This window comes from Copidosoma floridanum, unplaced genomic scaffold (genome assembly GCF_036245765.1).
Source record: "Copidosoma floridanum isolate Cflo_tuat_1 unplaced genomic scaffold, Cflo_Japanese_pri ptg000007l, whole genome shotgun sequence".
Lineage (NCBI taxonomy): Eukaryota > Metazoa > Arthropoda > Insecta > Hymenoptera > Encyrtidae > Copidosoma > Copidosoma floridanum.
Window position 1 is genome coordinate 16,846,052 of NW_028321884.1, and position 22,405 is coordinate 16,868,456.

The 22,405-nt window shown below is 30.6% G+C and overlaps 2 protein-coding genes across 2 annotated transcripts in view; one reads left to right on the forward strand and one right to left on the reverse strand.

The window, feature by feature from the left end:
- Positions 1-22,405, forward strand: part of LOC149375466 (uncharacterized) — a 264,551-nt gene that overhangs the window by 238,095 nt on the left and 4,051 nt on the right. The window lies entirely within an intron of this gene.
- Positions 608-15,396, reverse strand: LOC149375467 (uncharacterized). Its single transcript, XM_089588971.1, has 3 exons — positions 15,136-15,396; positions 14,989-15,048; positions 608-881 (listed from the first exon to the last, which is right to left on the reverse strand). The coding sequence occupies exons 1-3, from the start codon at positions 15,328-15,330 to the stop codon at positions 711-713; spliced, it is 426 nt and encodes a 141-aa protein (XP_089445097.1). The 5' UTR covers positions 15,331-15,396; the 3' UTR covers positions 608-710.

Consider the following 22,405-nt stretch of genomic DNA (forward strand, 5'->3'; position numbering starts at 1 on the left):
TTTAGAATTGTAACTCCAAACTCTATGTAAAATGCATATTATTGTTAAATTTTATAATATAATGAATCATGTGAAAAAATTGCAAGTCAGTAACTTTTTAATTTAATTTAAACAAAAAAAGCTAAGAACCCCAAAAATGTCTGGTTTTTGTACGAACATTAATTATGTTCCCATTTCTATGGCAATTAAATTTTTGGTACCACTTTAAGTACATAAAAAAATTAAAATGATTTTACTTTTTACTAGAAATAGAAACATTATATATCGTGAGATTTTTTAATTTTCATAGAATAAATAATTTATAATTTTTAATGTATAAATCACATATCCATGCATGGTAATTAAGTCAGTACTTTTGTTTGTGGTAACTTTCTTTAGATAACGGAATTACAGAAATAACATTAGATCTCACAGCAGGGAAGGGTTATAAGATCAGTAATTCATCTATATTATTTGACAAATATGTTTCTAACTTATATAATCTAATAAACAGCTAACAAAGATTTTTGACTATTATTTGTTGATTTTTTATTTTTATAAATAAGACCAGTACTATGAAGACTCCAACATATTGTGCTTATTTTTGTAGATAAGAAAAGATTTAAAATGAAAATACAAACACTTTATTCTTTTATTTTTTACATTTTTTCATTTCTTCTACTTATATACTAAATTTTTAAAAACTTGTGACATTTTTCAATTGTCTATACTTAGACATCTGCCTCGTTCCTTGAAAAAAAGCGAACATATAAGATGTCATCGGAGTGGAATCCTGCCTCAACTCTATCCAAATCACACTGATCTGGAGGGTCAAACATCAACGTGGTTTCGCCTAGTTGACTTTTCTTGGTACCCTGAACGAATATCGATTTACCTCTGACCTAAAAGATAAAAACATTGCTTTAACTGACAAGTATTAACAGGTTGATGAGAAATGTAGTAAAAAATTGTCTTTTAACTCCAGAAAAATTTGTTAAAATATCTTTGTATTATAATCAGATAACATAGAAAAATATTTTTGGGGCATAAACGTGCCAGCTTTGTTTCTTATCAAACAAATAGAAAAAATCGATCAGATTTTTTCTTCTAATCCTGCTTGTAACTTTTTTTGGGATATCGTATTGCAAAAATAGCTTGAGAGGATTTGTCAGTTATTTGATTATCTACCGAAGAGTGCTATTGTCGGACCATCTACCACCTATTTCTGGCAAAGTGATTGTGCAAACAAGTGTGAAAATGTTGTTTAAAATTCAAAGGTTTGCAACTTTATTAACATCTCTAATTTTTCAATGATTTTTATCTAACATTCAACAAGATGTCATGAAACGATTTATTACTTTAAAATTTAGCTTCTTTTAACCTTGCAGCATTACTGGATCAAAGTTTAAAAGTAAGTTCTATTAAAGATACGAAGAACTTTAATGTTGGGGAAAAAAGAACTTTTTTAATTATGACTTTAATGTTTTATATAGTTCAATTTGCAATACAAAATAATAATTACAACTCTGAAATCTTGTATTTCAGCAATTTGCAACCAATTTTACTTAATAGAGAACATTTTAGCATAATCAAAAACATAACAGTTGAAATTTAAACATATTTTTAATAATAGTTATCAGGAAATTAGTGTTTATTATGATTGCCTAAAAATTAATTCGCTGTTTAAACTCAAAAAAAATTCTACTTCTCCTACTACTACTACTGCAAAACATTTTTTGTTAATTTCATGCAAATTAATAGTTTTTATATACATTACCAATAAAAAAAAAAGTACTGAACATAAACACTGTGATGTGCTTAACATTTTTCGGACGATTATTTATCGGAATAATTGACGGAAAAGAACCTTTATTCAAGATGCTTTTCTGAACAGCGTATCTTTCTTGAGACCGTTACTTTCTGTTACCACTCTGTAGCCGCTTATTCTTGATATAATTTTAAAACGAATAACTTAGAAATGTTAGAAAGGATGCAGAGGAAAATTTATTTCCAAAAAAAAATTAAAATTGAGTGATTTTCTGTAAATACCGCACTGGTGAAAATTTTGCAAGTATAAATATGTAGCTGAATTTTTGTAAAACGCGTTGTTTTGCATATAAGACACGACCAATACACGAGACACTGAAAAAAGACACTAAAGAAAAAAGTGTTACTTGAATCGTAAATGAATTGAAAACGTAGGAATAGATCATCATCAATCAATTGGAAAGGTGCTCTGCGAGAATATGCTAGTTGCCTGTTTTTTTATAAAAAACATTTAAAAAAAAAAAATTTTATCAAGTAAATTGATTATTCATTTGATTTATATTAACACCAAAAACATTGATGTTTAATAAATAAAAATATTTGTGAAAAATGACTTACAAACTGTAAGATAAGATGAAGTAATTGATTTTACTATGTTCGGCCTGCTCACAGTAGAGTAGGTAAGAGCCGCGGTCACAAAATAGTATGACGCTGGGGGTTCCAAATCACTTTGGTAACTGTGACTTTTTTCTAAATTTTTTTATTTTAGAATCGGTTAAAAGAAAAAAAGATAAAATTTATAAACTTAAAAATCTGTGGCATCATGTAGTGGAGAGGAAACCGGAAGTAAGTCATGAGAGGCGTGGTGAAGGGGAGAATCAAGCAAAGTCCACTCCTGTTACGCTTTATATCAAGGTCAAGAAAAAATTCTTGCAAGCCAATGTAATTTAAATGAATGGAAGCACTTTTTTGGTTGACATGCATTACACATAACTCTCACATCCATCTAAGCTCAGGTGCCACGATCAAATAACCAGTAGAAAACTGGTGGAAAATTTGAATATTAAAATCAATAAATAAATAGGGAAAGCTAGCAAGAGATAGCAAGAGCAAGCGACCTATAAAAAATAGAGATAGCAACAGATAGCAAGAGCAAGCGACCTAAAAATAAACGTTCGAGAAGATTGAATGTAGGGAAGTGTGTTGGCACTCTTAGATGGCTGCGTTAATATGATTTTGCAATGCTCATGTGCACTCACTGGTAAAAAAACAAAATGGGGAATTATTTTGTTAAACGAATTCGAGTTTCACCTACACATAACACAAGACTTGATAGTTCTCGAAAATGATCAAGTTTTCTGATGTGAGAACTTCTTTAGGCGTTTCTTGGTTGAGGACCAAAACGGTAAAAACGTACGTTCACACATACATACGTACATATATATACTAGTGGGGCTTCGCTTCTCTGCGCTCTCCGCGTGCCAACCCCCTACTGTTCTAACTCAAAAGAAGAGCCCTTCAATTTTATCTGGTAGTGGGAAAAGGTTGATGCCCACAATTTTGTGAGGAAGTAAAGTTTTTAATCCACATTGTTAAGCATTAGTTACATATCAATCAGTAAATTTTCTCATCACGCAGAAGGTAGTATTGTGGTACGTTTAGAGTTTTTTTTAGAACTCTCCGTTATGTTTAAAGAAAAAAGTGATACATCATTTTTTTATTGATTAAATTTTCAACAACGAAAAGTTTTAATTACTCTAGTCACATGTAAAACCTACTTATATGAGACTATTATTAAATCTTTTTTTTCTAGGCGTACCAATATTTTGTCAATGTTTTGGACAGTAATTGCATCTGTATTACTAACAAAAGGTATGACCAGTCAAAGAACTTTCCGTTTACCTTTAGATTTAGATAATATCGATAGTGTATTTTTAGAATTTAAAAAAAAAAAAAAATTAAGGGAAGTTGATTTAAATATATGGGACGAGGCTTCCATGATTCCGAAAAAATCTCTAGAAATCGTTGATAGTACGTTAAGAGACTTGTGTAATACAAAACTCTGCTTTGGTAATAACTTATAGAATTAGGAGGAGATTTTTGACAAATCTTCCCAGTTATAAAAAATGGTAATAGAACCACGATAATAGAAGAAACTATTAAATTATCATTTTTATGGAAGTATTTCAAAATTTTAAGATTACAAAATGAAATTCGTTCTAGTGATAAAGACTTCTCAACATTGTTTTTAAGATTTGGAGAAGGGGACACAGAAACTATTAACATTCTTAAATCCTGGATAACAGATGATGTCTGTACTAAAATACTTAATATTAACAACAACTGTTTTGGTAATAATGTAATACTAACTTTACATAGTAAATATACTTTTTGCTTGAACAATAAAGTTTTAAGTAAATTAAATGGAGGGACAAAGACAAATCAGATGATAATATTTATAAAAATTTTCCCGTAAATGTTAAACAATATTCGTAAAGGCTTGCCACCTCATGAACTTCAATCAAAAATAGGTACAACGGTAATGTTAACTCGAAATTTGAGTATATCAGACGGATTATGTAACGCTACACGATTGCGAATTACTAAATTGTCTAAGTATAACACAGAAGGCAAAATAGTTACGGAAAAAAAAGTTGGTAATAAAGTTTTTCTTCCTAAAACTACATTATATATTGGAAATACTTCATTATTAATCTTTATTTTGTAAAGAAAACAATTCCCATTAGTCGTAGCATTTGCTATGACTATAAACAAGTCTCAATGTCAAAGTTTTGATAATGTAGGATAATACTTGAAAAAACCTCTTTTTTCTCATTGTCAAGTATACGTAGCTTTATCGAGATGCAAAAATAAAAATGGACATTTTTATTCAAATCGATAGAGAAAACATTTTAGATATTAAAAATATAGTTTGAAAAAAAATTTTTGATCATGAAATTAGTGTATCTTATAATAACAATATCATTTTAATATTCCAATATGTATGGACAAAATTTATCACTGAATATGACATCCCATCAATCTATATTATGTTGTAGCAATTGTACCAATTTGACCAATTTTAACATTAATTCGAAACAGAATAGGAATAGACCTAAGTCTTTCTCGTTTGAAAGGGTTTAATAAGTTGACACATAAAAGAAGTCATCTTAATGCGAAACTTTTACGGTTTGCAATAATGATAAACTAAATGTATTTAAAATATTTGTATGTATTGGTATTATTCATTCGTATATAAAATAATATAATACATACGCATAAAAAATTTACTTGTAGTTTATCAGAAATGCTAACAAAAAAAAGCTTAACGCCCCAAGATTTTTCTACTTACAAAGAAATGGAAATACAATCGATATAAATTGATTTTTCGTCGTATTGAGTTGCATAAATTTAATGGTTTTATATTATTTGTATGTATAAAGTCCATCTATTTACCTCCTGGGTGCTGTGAAAAAATTGATGAAAACAAAATATATTGTAAGAAACAAAACATGTTCTTATTGGTTAACATTCTTCACAAATAAACATTTTTACGGTACAAAAATATATATGACGTATTATTTTTATGATGTATTAAACTACATTTTTTTTAAAAGACTCTGAGTAAAACATGAATGACTTAATAATCTTAATATTTCCAATGTAAATGGTTTTATATGGTGGAACGTTGCTTGGAATGCCCCACACAGTCAACTATATAATATAACAGTTAACTTTGATATTCAATATATAATAATAATGATGATTTGCGCAATGACGCCCTATAACTCAACTATGACTTTAAATTTATCTTGACGATGAGATAAATCGTGTCGATAAGACAGTTTTGTCTTAAAGTAATTCAACATTGAAGCAGATTAAAAATAATAGACTAATCCAAATACGACACGTACACGTCTGTATACACATCAAGGTCCAAGGAATACGATAAATACGATGTCATCCACGGTCTCTAAATGAAGTGTGGCAGACGGCGGGGAGGGCGGTGGGGGTCACGAAAAAATGGGCAGGGGGCTGTGGGGAGTTTAGGAAAAAACTGCGATATGTGAAAATAAGGGAAAAAATGACCGGTTTTCACCTTATTTTATGGAGGGGCGGTGGGGGGCTGTGGGGGGTTGTGTGGAATGCCCCATCGAGATTACTATATAGTATAGGAAATATATATATATATATATATATATATATATTATATCTACAGTCAGCATTTAGTGTTTTGCATACTTCTATTGCCTACTCATAGTATGTTTCTGTGTGCAGTGTACACGTATATAATGTATACATGCACATTTTTATGTGTGTGTAACTAATGTACAGAATTATGGATGAAACCATGAAAGTGTACATGTATAATAACTGTTTGTATATGTACTTTCTACTATTACTGTGCAAGTGTGTACATGCTTGCCTGCGCGTATATGTATAGAATATAGTAGTTAATATTAATTCTATATTAATTTTTAATCATTACTATATTGTCTCTTTAATTAAGTACATTATTAGGTAATTTTTGCATGTATGGCAGATCGATGCAGATAGCCGGTATTGATTAAACGGGTTTTTATAATATGGTGTGATCTCCAAATGTGACGTAATACGCCATATTTTTAAAAGGAAGCAAAGTAGAACAATAATAACAAATTTCACACGTTCCTGAATGTGCAATAAATACCGTGCCACACGAAAAAAGAGGCGTTGAGTTATATCAAGACATAACCGTAAATTTCGGTGTTTTATGTTTCTCTACAAAATAGAGGTAGAAATCTTCGGGAAAAATTTTAGCATATTTGCGAATTGATTAAAAATATGTTGGACATATTTCTTGTTTTTTACCCAACAATAACCTTAAAAATCATTTTAAAAAGTTCCAAAGCCTTTTATACATGACAAAATTACAGGTAAAACATAAATATACCGCCATAAATCGTAAAAAAAACATATTAAATTTACATGTATTTATGAACCTTGTATTTTACAGTATACATGTGATTCCTAAATACATGCGCGAACTTCGTTATTACCGGGGGACTTAGAGTCTCACACGCTAGTTTTTGACACTTAAGCTAATGTAACATATATTACACAACATTAACTGTCTTCAGTGGAATAATTTGGCAAATGTAGTAGCCATCTTAACGCTAATAAAAAAAATTAACTAACATAACTCTTATAGGTATAGAGTAAGGCTATATACAGTTTTTTTTGTAGTTATACTTTTATAGGCGCGTTCTGCCCTAGGGAGTAAATCAACGATTTCAGATTCGTGACCTTGAGAAAAAGTATAACAAAAGTTAATTTTGTTTGGTTCTTCCCCTTTTCCCCGCCCTTCTTGACGTACATCCAGTTCTCAGTTCTCCTATACCTTCTAATATTATCGCACCACACTGTAACACACATTTTAAATTTTGCTTATTTTTTTTTTTTTTACTGATCTCTCTAGATGAAAAAAAAAAAAAAAAAAAAAAAACCGTTTTTTAAAAGATGTAAATTCACGACCTTTCACAGACTGAGCAAGCTTCTGATCAACTCTGCTGTAAGTAGGCTCGATACTTGAAACCTGATTACTCCGTTTTTTCTCACATTTTGTAACTTCCAACAGTGTATAAAAAGATATTAATCTGAAAATTTTTTTTTATAAACCAAGGAATATTTTTTCCTCAAGGCACAACAAACTCCAGGTAAAAAATAATTGTGGCTTGAGGTTAAAATATGAAAAAGGGATAAATGAGGGTTACGGGGTTGTGTATTCCTTAAATATGTATAGTTTTATAGCGCACGGTGGCTCAGTCGGCTAGGTCGTAGATTGGCACGCGGGAGACCGTGGTTCGATTTCCGGCCATAGTACGACTTTTCCGGGCAAGTACCCCTGTGATTTCTTACATGTGCTTTTTCACCACGCAATGCTCCTCGAGGAGGGTTGAGGCGACCTTCTCGCAGCAAAAATTGCCTATTTCCCCCCTACCCCCCTTCCAGCAATGGGAGGCCTCCCATCCCTCTTTCCTTCTGTCTCCAAAGTGCTAAGTGCCTATAGCAGTGCCCTTACTAAAGGAGCCGGACGTAGAGCACTCTAATATATATGAAAAAAAAAAAAAAAAAAAATGTATAGTTTTGATAAAGCCTGAAATAAAAAAATAGAGTTGTTAATTTTTCCATAGCATAGGATCCCCAAGTTCATAATGCAAACAACATTTTTTCGCATTCTAAAAAACCAAAAGAAATTTAATTTAATTCTTGGATACTGTACAAGTTGTGAGACCTAATCTGGGCAGGCCCCTGATCTACTTTGCTGTAAGCGGGCCCGATAATTAAAACCTAACTACTTCATTTTTTCTTACAGTTCGTAATTTATTTTTGATGTAAATCCTCATTTTTTGTGTATTTATTTATTTAGTTTCATTAGACACAAAATAGACAAGTTATTTAATAAAATAAACTTTTTTTGGTACATGTTTTTTTCAAAAATTCAGAAAAAAGTATATAAATCAGCAGAACAGCTTTTATATGTATTAATAAACATTTATTTATGTATGATTAATATGTTACTTTTAAGATTAATGTATTTATTATTGTTTGTACATTTTAACATTTTCCAGAATTTTTATATAAAAAAAAAAGAACTTCCGTACTGTATAAATACAGTAATTCTTGTTTATTGCGTTTTCTTCTTTGACAAGTTTTTCTCTGTAATTGAGAACAAAAGTCAGGAAGGTGGGAGAAGCGTGAATATAGGCAACAACGCTGAAAATAATTATTTTTTATTATACTGCGCCGAAAAAAGGACCTTTCGTCCCGCTTTGCAGGACCAAAATCCGTTCTCTCGACGCAGAATTGATGAAAATTAGAATACACACCACGTTCGGAGGTTATAAAATGTCCTAGATTTCACGTTATCAACCCTTAGCTCTGTCTCGGGCGTTAACTTACATATAATCTTCGACATTTTTAACCTTCCTTAATAGGTGCGTAATATTTTATTTCTTATATAGAATGAGTTTACATACGAGCTTTTACGCATACTTGACCTCTTTTTTTTTGTTTTATTAAAAGAAAAAAAAAGAGTTATAGATCCACTTGAAAATGAATCGGATTTATTTAAAAGTAATTTTTCACACAAACAAAACTTCCGAGGTTTATACAGATTTAAAAAAAATAATTTTATAAGATTTTTTCATAAGGGTACATGTTAAATAGCAAAATTTTAAAAGTAAACATGTGAAAGATGGTATGATTGATCGATCTGCAATTTTTTTTGGGCATTTCTTATGGTATTTTGAGTATACTTTTAATACTTCAATTATATTTGTCTAAAATCCTATGTGTGATGAACATCCTAAAGAAACATTATTCACTGGCATTTACTACCTTGCTATCAAAGAAAGTGGTACTACATGATGGTTTGTCTTATTTTCTGAGTTACAGTAATATTTTAGATACTAAAAATGAATTAGGAATAAGTATGTGAGCATATATGATAAATGTGAGCGTGACGTTACAAATGTAATCAGCGTAGGCAGTAGAAAGTAGTTTCGAAATCAACGGAAGATTCGATGAAATCCTACAGTCTTGTACTGGCTAGTCTCTATATTCTTTATATTGTATTGTGCGATAATATGTTGTTTATAATGTCAACTTATTAAGTATTAAAATATTAATTATAACCATACTCAATCAACACAGGTATACTTATTTATACGATATTTGCACCACCATTGTTTACAATAAAGTTTCGTAAAAGGTATACTTATATTTATAATCATATTATCTGCCACATGATTCTACAGAAAAAAAACTTGTAACTTGAGTACCCAAGCACTCACTGTCCACTGATTTTTTTCTATACAAGTACTAAGTATATGTAGTCATACATGGAATCTTAATAAACGAGCGCGCAGTGGCTCAGTCGGCCAGGTTGTGGAATGGATCAAGGCCCGTGCGACTTTTCAGGCAAGGACCTCTGTGATTTTTCGGCACGACTGATACTCAGGAGTGCTTTATATTATTGCCAGAGCGAAAAGTGTAAGTACTTTTAAAACTTATTGTTTTTGTGTAAAAAAATGTTTTAGTTAAGAAAAAATTGCGATCGTGGACCTCAGCGTCAGGGGTGTATGTATATATTTATGGGCGTAATCAAGTTTTTTGATTAACTTATGCAGTCTTTATTGGATTAGGCTGAAATTTAACAAATAGCTTCGTCTTTTATGTCTTACGTGATGGCTTAAGATCCGTAAGATTTTCTCTTTTGAAAAAAAATGGCAGTCGTTTTGAGATGGTATTTTCAGTAAAAAAAAAATAGTTTTTTAACTATAACTTCAAAACATGATATTTTTGAGATTCAATGTAAACCACAAAACTGTAGCTATATTTTAAATACAACTTTTTTGTATTCCAAATTTTCGTCCAGGATGTAACCCAAACATTCTGTGAGCCAAAAAGTGCTTCAAAATCACAAAAACGTAGTTTTTTCTTATTTAAATTATTTGTTGTGTACTTTAAATTATGATATTGAACGAAAAAGTTGTGGATTATATTGAAATACAACTTTTTTGCGTAAAACATATTTACCTAGGATGTACCACACGAGGTAACACTTACGTTACAAGGGCCGAAAGTGCTTGTTAAATGAAGAAAAAGTCGTTTTCCCGTATCCAAATTTTTTGTTTTGCACAAGAGGTAATACATTAATCTTGATGGTTGAAGGTCTCGTCAAAATACAACTTTTTTGTATCATCACATTTAGTGATGATGTTAAATTTGGGCTATAAATCATAAAAATGCCAAAAAATTGCAGAGTTATCGTTTTCCTCCACCTAACTTACTTATATTTTTTTTTATTAACATTTCAGATTATGAAATGACCGTTAAACTCATAGATCTTAAAAAGTATAACTTTTTTGTAACGAAAACTTATATCTGTAGAATATAATTAACGCCATAAATCGCAAGGATCAATCTCTGAAGGTATACTTAATTAAATATATTAATTAATTTTTAGAAAAAATAATTAATTTTGATTGTTCAACAAATCCGTTAAGAAATTCTAAGAAATGAATTTTTTTTCAGAAAAATTATGAAATTTATAAAAAAAACTACCTTTAAAAAAAAAGTATAAAGTTATGCAAGTTTGAGGTTATTGTCTCTGAAGGTAGTCATATTCAATTATAATAAGTAATTTTTGAAAAAGAAGAATTTTGATCATACAACCAATCCCCTGAAAAATTCTAAGAAATGAATTTTTATCAGAAAAGTTATGAAATCTATAAAAAAAACTACCTTTAAAAAAAAGTATAAAGTTATGCAAGTTTGCGGTTATTGTCTCTGAAGGTGTTTATAATTAATTATAAAAAATTAATTGCAAATATAAAACGTAATTAATTATAATGTTAATTAAAAAAAATTATAACACCTATAAGGCAAGAACGAATTCTGTTTTTTCAATTTAAATGAAGAAATTTTTAATATCATCTAAGCAGGAGAAAGCAGTGACATCTAAAATTAATAGACAAATTTGAAGATAAATCAAATTAAAATATTTCAGTATACAACAAAATAACTATCACATAATTGATTTTTTATTAAAAAAACTTTCTTCACGAAAAAAACTCAAAAGATTAAAGACAGCAAAACAAATTTTTTTAAAAAATTGTATTTTTCGTTTTTAAACAAAATGATGAAATGCGAGAAATATTTTTTGCACGTATATTTTATAACTTTCTAAGACCGAAAACCATATTATTTGTATACATTCTGTATACTAATAATACAGTTTTTGGCCTTAGGAAGTAATAAAATCAACAAAAAAATTCAAGTTTTTCTTTTGTAATTAGTAGTAATTTAATTGAATATAATACAATCATAAAAAATTTATTTCCGAGATGAAAAATAATTGGTTATAATATATATTTAAAAAATTATAAATCCCATAAATTAAGAATGAATTCAGTCTTTTCAATTGCAATACAGATATTTTTAATACCATCTTTGGCTTTAGAAAGCAGTGAAATCCAAAATTAATAGACAAATTTGAAGATAAATCAAATTCAAATATTTCAGAATATAACAAAATAATTTATTTTTTAACAAAAAAAATTTCTTCACGAATAACTGAACAGATTAAAGAAAGCAAAACATTTTTTACGTACACTGTATTACCGTTTTTAAATGAAATGATGAAATGCGAGAATTTTTTTTTGCATACATACATTCCGTATACTAATAATACAGTTTTTGGTCTTGGGAAGTAATAAAATCAACAAAAAAAATTCAAGTTTTTCTTTTGTAACTAGAAGTAATTTAATTGAATATAATCAACCACTGGAATAACACGGTTATATCTAACATTACTCGTGAAGGATATTATATTGAATAATATAGTACGTATTACATAACTTGCCGGGACTGATTTTTGAGTTTTTTAATGAACAATCAATACCAAGTTTTTACGGATAACAGAATGTATAAAACAATTTTTTCGTATATTTCTAATTAGTTGATTATGAAGTCAATAGTTAATCACCAACCAAGAAAAAAATATTTTATTTAAATGTTATAATAAGTTATTTCAATTTGCTCCTCAAGCTTGCGTTTCGTTGAATGTACAAAAGAACAAATTCTTTGTAAAAAAACAAATAGAAAAGTAAAAATTTAATTTGTACCCTGGTAGACAATTGACCATTTTGTGAGCATTTACAAAACGTTTTTTCTAGCCTTTTTCCAGAATTTTATATTTTGACAAAATAGCTGTAAAATGCTGGAAAAAGGTTGGAAAAAACATTATTTAAATTTTGAAAAAATGGTCGATTTCTATCAGGGTACGCACTTTTTTTTTGTCCATTTATTTTACGAATTATTGATTGACTTATAAGCACCATTGAAATGTTATTTAAAATTTTTTTTAAAATTGTTATGATTTATCAAAAAAATTATTAATAAACGAATTTATACTAAATGCACACTTAAAGATACTTTATAAAATTAATAAACTAATTAATGATGAATTGTTATACAAAAAATTATCTATTACTGTTAATATGTAACATCTAGAACTCGAAAATCAGTCCTGGCAAGTTATGTAATACGTACTGTATTATTCAATATAATATCATTCACGAGTAATGTTAGATATAACCGTGTTATTCCAGTGGTTTATTATATTCAATAAAATCACTACTAGTTACAAAAGAAAAACTTGAATTTTTTTTGTTGATTTCATTACTTCCCAAGACCAAAAACTGTATTATAAGCATACGGAATGTATGTATGCAAAAAAAAATTTTCGCATTTCATCATTTCATTTAAAAACGGAAATACAGTGTACGTAAAAAATGTTTTGCTTTCTTTAATCTGTTCAGTTATTCGTGAAGAAATTTTTTATGTTAAAAAATATATTATTTTGTTATATTCTGAAATATCTGAATTTGATTTATCTTCAAATTTGTCTATTAATTTTGGATTTCACTGCTTTCTAATGCCAAAGATGCTATTAAAAATATCTGTATTGCAATTGAAAAAACTGAATTTATTCTTGACTTATGGGATTAATAATTTTTTAAATATATATTATAATTAATTATTTTTTATCTCGGAAATAAATTTTTTATGATTGTATTATATTCAATTAAATTACTACTTATTACAAAAGAAAAACTTGAATTTTTCTGTTGATTTCATTACTTCCTAAGACCAAAAACTGTATTATCAGTATACAGAATGTATACAAATAATATGGTTTTCGGTCTTAGAAAGTTATAAAATATACGTGCAAAGAATATTTCTCGCATTTCATCATTTTGCTTAAAAACGAAAAATACAATTTACTTAAAAATATTTTTTTTGCTGTCTTTAATCTTTTTAGTTTTTTTCGTGAAGAAAGTTTTTTTAATAAAAAATCAATTATGTGATATTTATTTTGTCATATACTAAAATATTTTAATTTGATTCATTTTAAATTTGTCTATTAATTTTAGATTTCACTACTTTCTCCTGCTAAGATGATATTAAAAATTTCTTCATTTAAATTGAAAAAACAGAATTCGTTCTTGCCTTACAGGTGTTATAATTTTTTTTAATTAATATTATAATTAATTATGTTTTACATTTGCAATTAATTTTTTATAATTGATTATAAATACCTTCAGAGACAATAATCTCAAACTTGCATAACTTTATACTTTTTTTTAAAGGTAGTTTTTTTTATATTATAATTAACGCCATAAATCGCAAGAATCGATAAAATACTAGCTTTTTCAGAATAAATACAAATAAGATCGATAATTATTGTGTTCTAAGGCTTTTTTTTCTCTCCATCATGTAGGAATATGTACATTTTTTTACCAACCCTACACAAAACAGTACCAATTTTTTATACAGTGTGGTAAAAACAGTAATATATTCCCTCGTATCAGTCAGTCGTGCCTTAAATGCAAAAATGCAGTTTTTGCATAAGCTGAGCCGCTTGTTCACATGTTTTTTTTTACCACGGAATGCTCCTTGAGGAGCGTTGAGGCAACCTTCTCGCAGCAAAAATTGCCTTACGTCTTCCTACCCCCCTCCAGTAATGAAAGGCCTCTTATCCGTTTCCTTATTCCTTTCCCAATCCCTAAATGTCCACAGTAGTAACTTCATCAAAGAACCAGTTTTGTGCTAGCTCTAGTTGGATACGCACCAGATGCGAACCCTATTTTCCCTACCGAGAGCACACCCAACCCTCAAAGTAGCCCAGGATAACAAAATTAGTTTTATATAATCTTAACAGTACCGATAAAGAGAGAATCGAATAATTAACAAAGTATTCTCAGCTATTTTTGCAATGTGATGACCCAAAAAAAATTATAAATGAAATTCGAAGAAATAAATTGGTCAATTTTAACTAATTATTAAATAATAAAAAACGCTATAACGGTTACGCCATAATATTATTTTTTTTTTTGCGTGTTTCTATCATAATAGGAAAAATTTTAACTATTTATGTCGCAGTCACACAAATTTCTTATTGAACATTTTTTGTGATTTCATTCACCTGCCTGTTAGTTTTTTGATGACATCAACTTCAGGCACATTGATCACACTCTATTATAAGAGATTCGACGGTTTAATATTTTTTCTACTCCGAAAAAAAAAAACATCCTTTGAGTCTGTTTGATTTCAATTTTATAATACTACATGCAATACAAAAAATTCTTTAAACATAAGTAAACAGAAAGACGAAAAAAAATTTTCGATACTTACAAAGACCTTAATTGTCTCCTTGTCAAATTCCGTGCAATCAAACTCCTTCCGATAAGACTCCTATTACAAAAACACAATTTTTTTAAATTTTTAAGAAAAATCTTATACAAGTTGATGTTTGTAACTGCAGTTTTCGAATGACCATACCTCGTTACTTGTAGGTAACGGGCGAGAATCTTTGCTGTGTTTTAGATCTAACTGCCTCGACTCTTCAGAAGAGTTGCTAAGAGACAAGGTTGAACGAGCCTCACGGCCAGAGTCAATATAGCCATACTCTCTACGCTCTTCTTCGACTCTGTAATGATACGCCAACCTCTCTTTTTCCACCTCATCATCGGACATTTTGCTACAACTACTACTATATAACTGCGTAGGTGCTAGATGACAAGTCTCACGAGCAACTGACGAACAACATAATGGCTTCTAGTTTGCTGCTGTACGCGTAGCGTTCATGACATCACTAACGTTTATAATTGATACCTGTTATCTTGCCTACTCAAAATTACCGTGGTTCACTTTGTTAATGACACCTGCTAGTGTGAGCTTAGGTATGTTCTTTGTTCTAGAAAAATGTCTAGTAAAACTGTCTCCTTATTTTTGCTGTTGAACAAAACTTCTTTTTTTCAAGACAAAGACTTAAACGACCTTACTAGATTTCATACCTTTAATAATTACTGTTGAAAAATCTGTTGGTAACAAACTAACATGGAATTACTTACATAGAGATCAATAGAAAAGTTATAAAAGTAATATAACAGATACTTCTTCAATGGACGTACATTAACTCGATTCTCTAAAGATAATTTTGCGAGAGTCTAGAAGGAGCTATGTCTCCTTGGTGAAAGACATCAATGTCAAAAGTGTTTGTATAGTACGTGAAAAAAAAACAAAGAAAAAAATGTAACTCCACCCTTAAGTGGAGCTTGGTAAGTGATTGCTTCGATTGAATTTATTCTCCAAGTCCACGTTCATGACAAACGATGAGTCGTTATTTATCTGGAGAATGACCCGAAGATGAAACATTTTTTTGGTCAGCGGCATTTCTCCCTCCAGCACGGTCCCCGTACACGCAGACTCCGAGGGTAAGAGTCAAGCTAACCACAAGTCAGCTTTTGATCATCAAGAATAACAATAAGGAATATCTGAAAAGTTTACCACAAATGTTTTTCAGAGCCATTATAAGTATTGACTTTATCTGTTTAACCCTGAAAATTTCCTATTTAACCATTAATCTCATCGGTTCTTTTAGAAGCCACCTAGGGTTGAACTTTCTTGCTTACAATATAGTACATCATATTACAAAAGACAAAGCTTGATGATCAGCTTGCGGGGGTAAAGTTTCTCCCCAAGGTAAAACCAAGTTAACCGCTGGAGCAGGTTATGAAGTGACGTTCTGTGTGATCCCTACCATTTTTTTAATTAGTTTGGCTGAAATTTCGTGGTTCATGAGCCATCACATAGTAGTTAGCTTAAGTATTAAGTATGGGGATAGGTTATATTTGGGGCAGAACAACATAATTTTATTAAAAATCCTTTAAATTTTAATAGTTACTATTATTTTAAAAATATTTTTGTAAATCAATAGCATTTAAATATATACAAGTTAATATAATTATTCATTGGACTCCTGGGCATTGTCTGCTGCAGAACTCATATGTTTGATTTTTATAATATTTTCCAATAGTCACTTGATTCTATATTCAGACTAAGATTAGAAATTTACTACGTAGCATATTACCGAGAGAGATGGCATGCGTCACACGACAAATTTATAGTCATACCAGAGTTGGACGCGTGCTTTTCACTTAAAATTTTTCTAACAGTCTGAAAAAAATAAATAAATGCAGCATAAGTAAGTACTTAATACTTATGCACTACTGATGCTCTCTCTCTATTTCTTTCTTAAGTAAAGTAGGGAACAGGCAATTTTTTCTTCTGACCCCTCTATACGCGATGTAGGTGTCACGTCGATACGAAAGAAACAATGGCTTTTTTTTTCATACACTGCCACCAAAACTTGAATTTTTGGATGAGGTAGTAAGAAAATTTATTTTTACTACCGTTTCCCGCAACGATTCGTCGACTAAAAGACTATGTATAGCAAGCCACTATTAAACCAAGTCAGTCATTAACTGGCAGATCTCACGAGTTCGTTGCATGGCTAGGAACCCCCGCAAACGATGACCCTATATTATTCTCTTAACTCTAAGTATTCAATCGGGAACCACCAATTTGCGCTTTCAGGTCTGAACTGGGCGAATGCAACAGCTATAGAGGGAAAACAAACGTGAGGAAACGGCTCAGTCTCCAACGGGCTAGCATCATAAACCAATTTTCCCACCTTAGATCACCAAAACGACTAAGTCTGCAAAAGAAATAAATTGTAGACACCAACGTTTTTGGCGTAATACCAGGAGATGTTGGAAAACAGATTTATAACTAGCTCCAACACTTCAGACGTTATAGTTTTTCTCCCAATCAGTGTAGTGCTACGATAACAGGCCATAAAAGATCATCCTGAGGTATCCAGACAGTTATAGTTGCTGTAAGCTTCAGTCAAGAAAGAGTTCTAGAGGAAAAATTGCAAATCTACGGCTGTTAAGGACTAACGATTTTTTTATGGAATAAGGAACGCACAGATTTTTTCAAAATAATTATATTTTTTTACTTTTTCAGCTCATTATTTTGCCAAATTAACTGAATGGATTCCAAAGAAATATGCTTCTTATAAGAAGATTCTTTTTTCTGAGAGGTGCAGGAAAAGATGTAAAATTTTGAACTAAAAACGTTTCACAATATATGTCAACACACTACGGTCTTTCATTTAGTGAGTCTCAGGCAAAGCCGAGACCAGTGGGCCGCTAGTATAGTATAGTTATTGTCAGTATTTTCAGTTCTGCCGTTAGGTACTAACAATTATCTTTAAAAAATCTTTAAAATCACTAAATCTCAATCGATTTAGTTCTTTCATTATACGCTTATCCCCTCTTTTATAAGGCACTATACTTATACGTTCGTTAAATAGCCATATGTTTTTTACGTCTTATCTCGAAATAAAATACATCTTGCTGCAAGACAGTAAACACTGAACATTGATTCTTGCAAGCTAATGACTCATCACTTTCAACATTGACTGCTTCCATCCAATGAGAGAGCAATGCTTTATTTTTGTTTCCAAACTAGTTTTTTTTATTCAAAAAACAGTTTTTCATAATGCTGTGATGATTACTAATTCAATTATTTTGTCGATTTTTAAGGAGATTGTGTGCAAATGTTTGTCACGATAAAAATTAAGCTTTTCTAAGACTTCCAGTATAAAACTACTAGTGAAAAAGTTAACTATTCTACCTGCATACTTACAAAAAAAAACAATTCACAATATTCAGTCAATCAAAGAACTTCAAAAAAAACCCTTCGTCTACTTAAAATAATTAACATCATAAAAAATAAACTGTCACGAAGTAGTCACGACTGAACGCATAGAATGACTCGAATGAAGCTGTGTTTTCCCGATACTAAAGCATGGCAGTTTTTTTTTTTACTATCAATTTTTTTTATTTGTACACTATATTAGGTCTCGAATGTATGGCACACATAACTTTTATTTAGGATATGTCTCATTGTAGAGAAAACACGGTTAAAGCAATATTATACATATATATGGAGGATTTACAAAACGAGTGTGAAGAACTGCAGTTGTCATAGCTTCTGTTTTAGTACGGGTTCGTTAGTAAGGCATATCTCATGTTAGTGGAAAAAATTAAAAGACCTTCCGATTTTTTGTTCCGTTTACATTTTTTTTTTTTTTTAGCAAGTGAGCTCTACAAATTTCTTATAGCGCAAATTAGATCGAATCTGATTTCTTAACATTTAAGTATATATCTACATTTCTCTACTAAATGCTTATTTTCTATGAACTGTATGTGACAATATCTCTCTGTAGTAAACATATTGAAATATCACAATTGCAAGATCAATTGTTTTTATATTATCAATAGATACATAGTTTGAACACTCATGAATGAAACATTAGAAGAGACAAAAAATATTGAAAACTTGTTGGTGTGGGGAAAAAAAGGCGCTTCGTACAGCTCGTGTAAGCGTAAGTAGGGTAGGAAAAAAAAGCTCGTGAGTCGAAGTAGATTATCCATCAAGTTTGGAGAGTAAGAGCAATAGTACTTTATACAGTGGTATTGATACTGAAAATCTGTGGCGTATATGTTGGCTTATTTCGTGGAACATTTTTTTGCAGTACGCAGAGGGATTAATAGAAGTAAATTTAAGAGAGAAGAAAATATCATAACTTTTTTCGTTTTTATCTAACAACAGTGCGAAAATCGTGTTTTATTAAATTAAGAACGTCATCTGGCAGCATTTTTAACTATGTTATCCATTGGATTGAAACTGTTTTTTCTTCCAACTCATACCATGTTTCAATTACATTATAATTTCTTTGATTTAAGTAAAGCTTTTGACTATCACGATTTGTCATTTGAAAAAATATTCTAAGAGAATAAACCTTCCTTAAACAAAATTACTGTTTTTTTTACAACCTATAAATAGATGAGACTTTTTTAAAAGTTATATTTTCATCAGATGCATAATATAGAGCTACTTTATTGCAGCTAGAAAAAATAACTTAAAATTTATACCCTTAATTGAACTTCTACAAATATCGTAAAGTAGCACATCTACACGTATAACTTTATATTAAGATTGATATGAAATAAATTTTTATCCTTTGCTTTCGTAAAATAAAAAATTTAAAATAACGAATCATGTCTTTGTTACAAGGCATGTTGTGCATTTAATGACATATAAAACGATAAAGAGGCTTATGACGAGAAAATCGTAGAACTATGTTAAATATTTCTTGCCATTTCTTATACGTCACAATCAACTTCTAAATATTTAGAACAATACAGTTTTAACCTATTTGAAAGAAGTACCCAGAGAGAGAGAGAGAGAGAGAGAGAGAGAGAGAGAGAGAGAGAGAGAGAGAGAGAGAGAGAGGGAGATCTCAAACAATGCATCCGTTTTTGCATTGCATAAATAATTGTATTAAAACTGAAATCGTATTACAGTATTCAAAAACTATCAAATTATTTAGAGAATACGAAATATTCACACCAATAACAGTTTAATAATATTATTAGTTTGAAGTTCTATCCATTATTTTAAGCTTGAAGTTTATATTAAATTTTAATATTTGTATTTTTTGTTATTAGAAAAACGGCCATGTGCTTATGGAAACATTACAACATTGACGTTAAATATAAAAAGCACACGAACCTTGCAATTTTTTATTCACACTAAAAGCAAGCCTTCGATCAATGAAATAATAAACTTACTAGCGGGTCAGTGTCTAATTCAAAAAACAATTTATAAAAAAAGAACGTGAAACAAAACACGCACAGAACATGTACCAATAATTGTAAATATATCATAAGCAGAGCTTCGTGGGCGAGGTGAGTTTTCTTACACGCCGCAACTCTATAATGGTGTTTGTTCTTTGTTGTATGCCAGGAAACAAAGATGAACCATCAGAAATTTCCGATGTAAGAAGGGATTGTTTCAATGTTCAAAGAAACCTTTATAAAAGTGTAGGGTAGATAATAATTGTATATATGTTCCCAACCACTAGGTTTAAGGGGATAGGTGCATTGGGAAAAAGTCCTGTATATTGAAACAACTTATATCTTGACATGTTGTACTGTATTGTCCAAACGCTACCACTTTTTTCAAATGTCAGAGGCTATAGTTGAAAAAGAGTTATTGATGATATATTTACATCAGTCAATCGAATAAACATTAAAACTAATGTCTTTATGCGTTCTGCATTTGGAAATATTGAAAGATGCTCAGTCCAAATTATTGGGCAAGATCCATCAAATCAGCAACTTTTAATACTTAATAATCAGCAACTCTTAATAAACGTCTCAGATATTCGGAGTATTTTTGTCCTTTAAAGTAGAACTTAGGGTATTACAAAGTAATTATAAATGATGGGTCAAGCATTCAAAAAGTGTTTTTACGAAAACTTTGGATCAAGATCATGTTGTTTTATGTATGCAGACTAACTTACTGCTCATTTATACGTGGGTCATTTTATCGAAAACGGTTTATTTCGTATCTCAGTCGTTTCTTACATTGTATAAAAAGATATCGATCTGAATTTTTTTTTTTTAAATCAAGGAATATTTTTCCCTGGAGGCACAACAGAATCTAGATCATGAAAAAGTGTGTCTTGAGATTAAGATACGAAAAAGGGGTAAATGAGGGTTACGGGGTCGGGTTCCACTCAAAACTGTATAGTTATGATAAAGCCTGTAATGAAAATAACGAGTTGTTAATTTTCCTATGGCATCGGATACCCAAGTTCATAATGCAAACAATATTCTTTCGTATTTTTAAGAATCTTTAGAAATTATCTAAAAGTCTTGGATGCTGCTAGTTGTGGGACCTAATCATGTTAAATTGAACACTGCAACAAAAAATGTTCTTACCAATGCGAATGCACCTAAATTAAGCTGTTTTAATTAAAAGTTTTTGTATTTTACGGATAAACAAGATATTGCAGTAAATTTTCTGATGTTGCTATCTCAATACACCAGTGCTACAGGCTCGCGAATTCGTTGATTTAGTTTTATCAGTACACAAAAAAGGACTTGAAAGGTTAGAGAATATCATGTCACTTTGTGAGTAGTCGAGGGACTTAGAAAATATACAAAGGGTTGGAAAATAGCTGTTTTTTAAACGATACAAGTGCAGAGGCAAAGTTTAATGTAACAGTAATTTAATGTAACGTTTTCTTTTTGCTTAGAGCCCATGACACTACCCTGTAAAGCTTCGTATCTTCATTTAATGATGTTTAATGTTAAGACTTGGATAGAGCTTGCAAAACGTGGATATTTGGGGTATAGTCTATAGGATTCCGGGCTTGAGTAGAGAGACTCAGAGCAAATGCAGATTGCATAGAATTGCCTTTATTGTAGAACAGAATTATTACAAACGAGACACGGCTCAAAGGGCTGTGGGCACGTGTCGTAGCTTAAGACTATACAAAAGGAACTAACTATATTATAGTACAAAAAGAAGGCTTGTAGCCATGTAAAATGTAACACTGCACAAGTAGTAGTGGTATAGGCGCTACAGCTGTGGACGCGAGTGAGAGAGAGCTAGCCTGCACCGATGCAGAAGATGGTTTTTGGGGCTAGCTGTTGCTTCCTGCGCGAGCGGCCTGTTTGGGCGCAAGGTGTCGAAGGCGTTCTGGACGGTGCTACCACATCTGTTCTCCTCTTAGAGACCAACGCGGGTAGCGCTGCGAACAAGACGTGTCTTGCTGGGATGTTGGCCTAGGGGCGGCCTGGGTGTCAATTTCTGCAAGGCTGGTAGCTGGCAGGGGTGGAGAGATGGC

Bases quoted from the DNA above. Each gene is read 5' to 3' on its own strand.
- LOC149375467 (XM_089588971.1), bottom strand. From the start codon at position 15,330: ATGTCCGATGATGAGGTGGAAAAAGAGAGGTTGGCGTATCATTACAGA. The intron at 15,049-15,135 runs GTATGGTCATTC...TTTTTGTAATAG, and splicing joins CGTTACCTACAAGTAACGAG to GAGTCTTATCGGAAGGAGTT. The intron at 882-14,988 runs GTAAGTATCGAA...TTTATCTTTTAG, and splicing joins AGGAGACAATTAAGGTCTTT to GTCAGAGGTAAATCGATATT.